The sequence below is a fragment of the Vigna unguiculata genome, chromosome 1, assembly GCF_037176805.1.
Source record: "Vigna unguiculata cultivar grain cowpea cultivar isolate G323 ecotype 2 chromosome 1, ASM3717680v1, whole genome shotgun sequence".
Lineage (NCBI taxonomy): Eukaryota > Viridiplantae > Streptophyta > Magnoliopsida > Fabales > Fabaceae > Vigna > Vigna unguiculata.
This window is the reverse complement of record NC_140792.1, coordinates 39381991-39391597: the sequence shown is the minus strand read 5'-3', so window position 1 is coordinate 39391597 and position 9607 is coordinate 39381991. Positions and strand designations below refer to the sequence as shown.

Sequence of the window (9607 nt, the reverse complement as noted above, 5' to 3'; positions counted from 1 at the left end):
CATTAATTAAATTTGCAAACATTAATGAAACCTAGTTGATAAATTTTAAAAATATTTTTTAAAAAATATAAAAGGAAATTTTTCTAAAAAAAAAATATAAAAGGAAAAAAATATTTAAATTAAAATATATTTTAAATGTTTGTTTACTTCAGTTTTTTAAATTATAATGAATCTATTTGTTATACACTAATAAAAGTTATAATACATCACTTGATTAAAATAACACAAAGAACAAATAATAAATATAATAATAAAATTTTAACATAAATCTTGTATCTTTTAAACCACAATATATGTTGAATGGTGGTAAAAAAATATTCATGGCAATTACATTAAATTTTTATATTGTAGTAAATAAAAATTATTTATACAATTTTAGTGAAAAAATTAAAGTATGCTTGTAATGAGTTAGAAAATAAAAAATAATTAGATAAAATTTATCGAAATAGTATTCTATATGATGAAAATAAACAAAAAATAAAAATATAAAAAAATTAACAAATGTGTGTCTTATAAATAATTTGGAGACTATTGGAAGGAATCACACAAATGAAAACAAATATATAATTAAAGGTATGATAAGATGAAAAATATCTTAGAAATCTAAGAAAACTTTTCAAATATCAACATATATACTCAATGTTTGATAAAAAAATGACGCAAAGAACAAATAATAAACATAATAAAATTTTATCATAGATCTGGTATCTTTTAAACTCCAATATATGTTGGATGGTGATAAAAAAATATTCATGACAATTACATTAAATTTTTATATTGTAGTAAATAAAAATTATTTATACAATTATATTGAAAATATTAAAGTATGATTGTAATGAGTTAGAAAATAAAAAATAATTAGATAAAATTTATCGAAATAGTATTCTATATGATGAAAATAAACAAAAATAAAAATATTAAAAAATTAACAAATGTGTGTCTTAAAATAATTTGGAGATTATTGGAAGGAATTGCACAAAGAAAAACAAATGTATAATTAAGGGTATGATAAGACGAAAAACATCTCAGAGATCTAAGAAAACTTTTCAAATATCAACATATATACTCAATGGTTGAGAAATAACAAAAAATGTTTTAGCGAAATAAAAGAGTTCTTCAAATGAAACAAAAATTAATAATAATAAGTATTTTTTTTATATTACCTAGTAAATGAAATGTTTATGCTATTAGACACTTAAATTGAGAGTATTAAATATTCTCATGTGAAAGGAAAATATACAATAAAAAAATATTAAAAAATAATAGAAATATTCAAATGTTAGACCTAAATTTTTTGTAATTGACATACATCATTTTCACATAATTACATAAAGGTTGTGATAAAATAAAAAATATATTGGAGATGCGAAATAAGTTTCATGACAAACCAAATATTTAGAAGAAATAAAAAATAAAAATCATCCTCATTTAAATTATTAAAATATTTACAATTAATTAAGTAACCCTATATATATATATATATATATATATATATATATATATATAGGGTTACTTAATTAATTGTAAATATTTTAATAATTTAAATGAGGATGAGGATATGGCGGGGACGGGTATTATGGCGGAGATATATTCATCCCCATCCCCATCCCCTTACCCAATTGAAAAAATCGGGGATTCCCCATACCCATACCCATACCCAGTCAATGCGGGGATTCCCCGTCAAAACGGGGACGGGTTTGTTTGCCATCTCTATTCAGCCCAATAGACATGTCAGATTCAGGGCATCCCAATTAAATGAAATGACAGTTTCTCATTTGGAATCTGTACAATAAAAATTTTTATCAAATCACACATTGCCGTATACTAGACTTTCTAATTCTTTTAGAGGTGTGTCAAAACTTTTACTCACTAAGAATTTTTTGCTATAATTTTGTGTTTTCCTTCGAGGTAAAACTGATGGTTGAGCAGTGCGATGAGCATATAAGGAAATACAGATTAAAGATATTGGTAATTGGCTGTGGTGACTTTATCTAAAGAGGAATGTTGATAGACCAATGCATACATAGACACCTGCGAGAACTAAAACAAACATATTTGCAGACACCCGTTGACAGAACACGATGCAAAGCATAATTAGGCAGATTATTTTGTGGGGGATCGCTGTCAAGACATGATACATTACATCGGCCATACTACACTTAGACCCAACCTTCTATATATTTTTTGAATTTACAATTGGACTGTCCTGATGGATGAATATAAATTAGGATTTTTTGACTTATAAATGCACCTATCATTTTGTATTGTAGGTACACTATATTATGAAAACTTTTTATATTTGTATACGGGTTGGAGCACCCCTGTGTTCCAAAATATATACATATATATATATATATATGTATATATATATATATATATATGTATATATACTTGCTGATAAAAAAAATGATATTGTTGATTATTATTCTGTTGGAAAACTATACACTATTTTTGGAAAATCAAGTAAAGTCTAGAAAGTTGAACAAAATATCATAAAAAGACTTATAAACTCATAATTTTAAAGTTTTGCATCGGAGGTGATATTAATCTCTTATGTGAGTTGAACTCATATTTTATTGGTGTTGTATGTCTTTTCCATGAATTCCTCGAAAGATCCATCTAGAGATGATGGATTGTCCTGATAACCGACTTATCTTGAGTTCATGTTTCATTAATATTGTGTCTTTTCAATGAATCCATCGAAAGATCTATCAATATATTAGAGTTAATAGTTTTGTTTCAGTGACCGACTCATACTAGTACAATATGATTCATGTATCAATAACAGTTCAAGTAGTGTCTCATTACCTGAATTAAGTCCTACATTAAAGTTTTGTGGTAAAAGTATTAGATTAAGTTCATGTCTAATTGGTTTTGTCTCCCTAATAAATTCCCTCTCAAAAGACCATCAAGTACTAATTACTTAAATTGTATAAACCAATGAATCTATCTAATTGAACTTTAATTTATGTAGAACATAACATTTTTATTCATGTGAATGTAAACTTATTCTCACACATGCAGATGCGCGCAAGAGCACACATGTGTTTTATAAATTTATCAGTATTGTATTATTTTCGACATTGATTATTAACATATGTTGCAAATTATAGTTATTCTTGTTTTCATTCATTCACAATTTTAAGTCCTTAAGGAGAGGAGTTAAATCCTTTGGCTTCATTACCATTCCTTTAATGATTGTAACCAAACAATTTACATTAAGAAATTAAGTTTTAATGGCGAAGAATAATTTTACTCTATCTTTAAACATACAGAATATTGGGTATATGTTCTTTAATGATTCATCCAAATTTTATTTTTTCAAAGTAACATCGAAGATGGAGTAATTAGAGAATCAATCACAAGCAGACATTAGGCACATGAGACAAGCAATAACAAATTTATTAAAGATAATGCTTGTATATATGTGACAACTATTTTATCGTGAAGTGATAGGCTGAAAATATTGTAGTATTTTAAATTTTCTTCTTTATAATTGGATGGTCAAATGACTCATTAACAATAAGCTTTTGTGCAGCGCAATTATAATTTTATTAGCACAATGGATTTTACTCTTTTTCTCTCTGTTTGGTTTTTGTTTTTGAATAAATTATCTCTTAAATAAATTATACAACCTGAATAAATAATTGTCTCCACTGTCGCTAAATGGTCTAATAAATGAGTTTTGTGGTGATCCACTTCGGATATCATGTGACCTGGAGAAAAAAGAAGAAACAAAAAAAAAAAAAAATCGGTTGGAAAGTTTTGTGTTGAATCAATCATTTAGAGTTTATGTGTCTTCAAATGGGAAGACCATAAAATCCAGAGCAAAGATAAAGATGCATAGCAAAAAGTTTAGGAATAATTAAAATACATACAATGAAAAGCAATATATATATATATATATATATATATATATATATATATATATATATATATATATATATATATATATATATATATATAACCACTAATTTAAAAATATTTAATAGACAATACGGTCCTTAGTTTCATTTAACAATCTTGTTTAAACTCAATACAGATGTCCAATGTTTAGGCAAATGATGTATTTATGTTTTAATATTAATTAATTATTTAAATAAATATAAATTTTTTGGTGTCGTTGATGACTCATAGGGGTAGATATTTTAATTTAACGATAAAACAGGGGTTGTGTTTACAAACGCATGCTGTCTCCACCAGTATTATTCGTTTCTATGCTGTTATGTACCAATGGAAAACATAACAGTACGACTATATATTCCTCTTTGTTTGAGGCTGATATTGGCTTTCATTTGAGGCAGATATCAGGGTAAAGGTTCTATTGATATGTTTTCTAACTTCTTTCTTTGATTCAATTTACATGGCCTTTTTTTGTTCATAATGCATAGTAAATCCTTTTAAATGTTTAGAAATAATTTGTCATTTATATTGATTTTTTTTGTTCTGTTACGAAATTTTTTTTTCCACATATATAATCGATTTATATTCAATTACTTCTTTTTTTCTTTTCAAGTTTTGTTAAGAAAAGTTCTCATTTCATATTGCATTGTATTAGAAATCTTATATTGATTGATGATAAAATTAAGTTACGAGTAGAACAATCATTACTTTACTTGTTAATTTTAAAAATATCACTACAATAAAATAATAGTTAATTTTAGTAACAAAAAATAATTATTTACTATAGTGATGACTAGTTTATAAATTAAAAATTATTGGTAAATTACATTTCGAACATTAAACTAGATATTAAGGGATAGTACGAGAGTAGTCTGATAACACAGATAGAACAATAGATTCAATAAACAACATACTTCGTTTAGAATAAACTCTAATCCATGATCAAGTTATCATACTAAAGAATAAATTTTAAACCTAACTCAACCTTACAAAACTAAATTGTAAAGTGAAATTTTGGACTCACTTACAATAAATTGACCTTTTATTTATAGTTGATGTGAAACTTTTAGAAAAAGAGTTGGAACAAGTTGACAAAGTTGTTATGTCATTTCTTTATATATATATATATATATATATATATATATATATATATATATATATATATATATATATATATATTTCTCATTTTTCAGAATATTTATTTGATTAATATGGGTGTAATTGTTAGATTTGATTGCAACAATGAGATTGAAAGTTTGACATTTTATAACTAATACATATTTTCTTCGCATTTGGATTATCTTCACTCCACTACGAAATTGAACTTGATCATTGGGAGCAATGAGTGTAAGAAACATACCATTCTTTTAGAAATTTAAATTATTGAGGGAAGACTACGAAACAACGTTAATAATTGGAATACAATTTATTTGTTTGTGTCCTAATCGACCCCAAAGATTGGAGTTTGAGAAAATATATTTTGATTTTCATGAAGGGGCTAAACATGTTAATCAAGTGAATGGTTAGAACATATTTTGTTACGAATAAGCAATATTCTGTGAGCAATAATAATTTTGTTATGACCTAGATTTTATACAAACATATATATAATCCCTTGAATATAACCACAAGTGGTATATTTGATAAGAGTTAATTGATTAATTTATTTTATTTTGCAACTTTTTGTTAGGATGTCATTATTAGGTAGTGTTGAAGGAGGGCCCATTTCACATTTGGGATGGTCCTACATGTTGGTGCCTATACTCGACAAAAAAGAGTGTTTGATTTGAGTGTTTTGAGAGAGTACACGTACAAATTTGATATTATAATTGAATACTAGATTTTGATAATATTTTTTATAATATATAATGTGATTTATTATTTTTTAAATGATTTTAGAATATTGAAAATGAATAAATAAAAAAATGAAAAATTATTTAAAAGATGTAGTCGGAAGAGAAAGTTGTTCAAATTTAATAATAAAAAAATAATTTTTTCATATAATAATTAAATATTTATACGGTATTGTTCGACAAACCATGACTTCCGACACTTACACAAATTAAAGTCTGGAAAGGCCAAACAAATCACATCCTCTCGGCCCTCCCTTTGTCTTCATCAGCTTCTATGTATGCTCAACTTCTGTCACAACCCTTTTGTTTCATTCATTTTTAGAATCTCATTTTTTTTTCCTAATCCCATTTTTACATTTTGATGATATTCTCATAACCAAAATCCACCATATAATTTTGAGCATTATTCTTTTTACATGTTTAGTACCAACTTGTCTCCGGATTAATCAACTTTGACGGTGTGTGCGAGGAAAATTATTTGTTTAAACTCTAAGGGAATATATTAATCATAGGTTCTAGTTAATCCCAATTCATTTTCTTCTTTATGTTAAATTTGTCAATGTTAGTACCGTGGTAATTTGTGCCGCCCTTACAAATTATTGAACTTCACTGTGTGTGTGTTGAGGTCAACATTTACAAAATGAATTTAATAAATTTATTTTAAAGTTCAGTGATATTAGATGATGGTGATTTATACCGATGAGTACTACTATTTTGACATCCAAAATTTTATCCTTTAATTTTTCTCTTATTTTAAAAATACCAAAATTATTTTTTTAATAACTAAAATATCTTTAAGTGATGTCAAAAAAAAAATAAACATTTTCCTATCCTGATTCCGATTTCATTCTTATCCCTGAACTAAAAATATTGATTCTTCTTCGGTTTTTAAAATATAAGACAATGTAGTCTTATTTTTTATTTATTTATAATATGAGGAATTCAAGTGTCAAGTTATTTATCAGATTGTATTATCCAATAATCCAACTCGACCTAATTTAATTCAATAGAATGAGTTTTATTTATAATTGGATATAACCTCACTTAACTTAAACTAACTTTTATATATGTTGGTTTATAAGTTTAGTATGCAACTCAATATTTAACTTTGATATTCACACACTAAAGAAGATGTAAGAGTTCTTTGATCGCTAAAGATTCCTGTAATTAATCACTAATTTGTTTAAATACTTCTGGATGGGAGTACATGTGAAGAATCTAAGGAGTCTAAGTCTCATATTGATTAATTAGAAATAAGAAAGTAAAATATTATATAAGGAGGAAAACTCATAACTCCATTATCTTAAAGTTTTGGATTGAGAGTGATATCAATACCTTATGTGATTGAACTCAGGTTTCATTGATATTCTCTGCAAGTCAAGTGGTATTAGAGTCGATAGTTAAAATCGGCTCAAACGAGTGCCAGTATGGTTTTTGTATCAAAAGTATTTCTGACAAAGATTCTAGATAAACGTGTCCCGTTGAAAAAAAAAAGGCAGTATAATACTTGTGGTCGAAGTGTCAATGTCTTATATTATTGGACTCAAATCTCATTGGTATTGTATCTCATAGTGAACTTCTTCCTTTGAAAACCTAACCGTTCAAATACGTGTGTAGTAAAAGAGGATCAGAGGCACACACAGGCTCGTATCACAATGTAGATATAGCAGTCTTCACAGTGCCATCCTTTTGTAAAATTACTCCAATCATGCATATATGTAACATATAAACAATTGATTAAGAAACGTGGCAAAGAAACGATCCATGTGTGGGTAACAGTTGGGCATTCTTTTCTTTTGTCGCAGACGGAGGATGATTCTAGCTTCCAAGTTTAAATCAAATGCATTTGGTCAAGAGAAATCATACCACACCCTCTACATGAATTGACTAATAATTTAGTACCACCCATTTCCAAGGTTGTAAAACTTGCGTTCTTGGTGAGTAAACAACTATTAAATAACTCGTGGATCGGTCCATTTTCGTATATATATATTACCACTGTCAAGTGAGTGTATACAAATAAGTAGTCCAATATATAATGTACTTGCGGCTATTATTATCGCATACACAAGGTACCATACATTTGATTCAGAAAAGAAGGGACAAGAGCACACACAGATCAAATCATCAAACAAAATGGGTTTGGTTAATGCTACCTCTTTTGTCGTATAAGGATGTTGAAATGGAATCTCATTTTCTGACAAATAAAAATTTCGGTAGAGGGGGATGAAAGTGTTTTATATGGGAAAAAAATATCGAACACTGTAGGCCATTAAGGGGACCTAGTGTAATTAAATATTCCTTCCCCTAATCCACCATTTCCTCTTCATGTGGTGTATATAAAGATGATTATAAATGATTATGATTTGCACAAGGTTGAAGAGACCCAGAAAGCAACCAAAAATCCTAAAAGACCACAAACCCCTCAACCAGAAAATTCCAACATGACTGGTTCTCCTTGTGGAGCCTGCAAATTCTTGAGAAGGAAGTGTGTGAGAGGTTGTGTTTTTGCTCCTTACTTTTGCCATGAACAGGGTGCCACTCATTTTGCAGCCATTCATAAGGTTTTTGGAGCAAGTAATGTTTCAAAGCTCCTTGCTCACCTTCCTGTGAGTGACCGTTGTGAAGCTGCTGTCACCATCTCTTATGAAGCTCAAGCTAGACTTCAAGATCCAATTTATGGCTGTGTTGCTCATATTTTTGCACTCCAACAACAGGTTTCTTTCCCTTTCATAAGGCTTACTATGTTTAAAACCCTAGCTGATTTCTGCTTATATTATACCAGTTAACTATAACTTATCCACTTTTTGGTTTGATCTTTGCAGGTGGTGAATTTACAAGCACAAGTGGCTCATCTCAGGGAACAGGCTGGTCAGATCTATCTGAATGCCTCTGCAACTGAAAACCCTAATGAGAAATACTATGGAAAATCCACAAATTTTCCCCAATATCTTCAGAGTTGGTTCCAGACGGAGAATTCCAACTCGGCTTCACAGTTTCTTCCTAAATTGTCCACTGATACTTCAACACAGTACTATGGAAATACAAATACCTTCATGGACCAAAACCCTATTGGAAATGATGACAATTCCGTAACAGTAGAGGAAAGCATCTCCTTTTCTAGCTTTGAAGAGAGTTGTAACTCTTCCATGGCCTGTGACATGCAAAGGCAGTGGAGCTTTTATCAGTTGGATAACCTTCAGTAAGAGTGAGTTTTGGTGATTATGAAATTTACTTCATGAAAGATCAGAGTCTGCATGAAAGAATTGGTGAAGACAACTTTATCAATTTGAATTTGATGCACATGTGTGGCGAAGCATGCACTAGGAAGCCTAGAAATGTGATATATAATTGTAATGGGAATCCACATTATAGTATTGTTTTGCTTAGCTTAGTGAAATATTGGTATTTATTAGAATAATAATAACATCTTAATGATAAACTTTGGTTTTTGTATATGAACTAAATTATGTTTGTTTATGTGGTGAAGATCCTAAATTTGACCTAAAGGATAGATGTTTGCACATTGAAAATATTTGGAACATATACGGAATAGGCTAGGGAATGGTAATCCCAAAGTAACTGATATATTAAACAAGTAACCTCTATGTTTGAGGGAAAAAGGAACATATATGTAGTAGATAGAGCATATTACCCAGAGTAATTAATGTCATTAAAGTACATGCTTCACCCACTGACACAATATATTCCTCAGAATGACTTTTTTTATGGAAAAGCACTTTTGGTTGATAAAGGATGAAACTTGTGGAAATTCTTCAATTCCGCAGTTACCTTTGTTTCAGCAAATTAAACCAGATCAATAAGCTTATGTAATATTGAAGTGCATTATG

The 9607-nt window shown here is 28.3% G+C and overlaps 1 protein-coding gene across 1 annotated transcript; it reads left to right on the top strand.

Annotated features, from left to right (window-relative positions):
- Positions 1-8057: 8057 nt before the first annotated feature.
- Positions 8058-9191, top strand: LOC114195881 (LOB domain-containing protein 29-like). The gene is made up of 2 exons (XM_028086313.2): positions 8058-8473; positions 8582-9191. Exons 1-2 carry the CDS (start codon positions 8102-8104, stop codon positions 8960-8962), a joined length of 753 nt encoding a protein of 250 aa, XP_027942114.2. The 5' UTR covers positions 8058-8101; the 3' UTR covers positions 8963-9191.
- The last annotated feature ends 416 nt before the right edge of the window (positions 9192-9607 follow it).

Bases quoted from the DNA above. Each gene is read 5' to 3' on its own strand.
- LOC114195881 (XM_028086313.2), top strand. From the start codon at position 8,102: ATGATTATAAATGATTATGATTTGCACAAGGTTGAAGAGACCCAGAAA. The intron at 8,474-8,581 runs GTTTCTTTCCCT...TGATCTTTGCAG, and splicing joins TTTTTGCACTCCAACAACAG to GTGGTGAATTTACAAGCACA.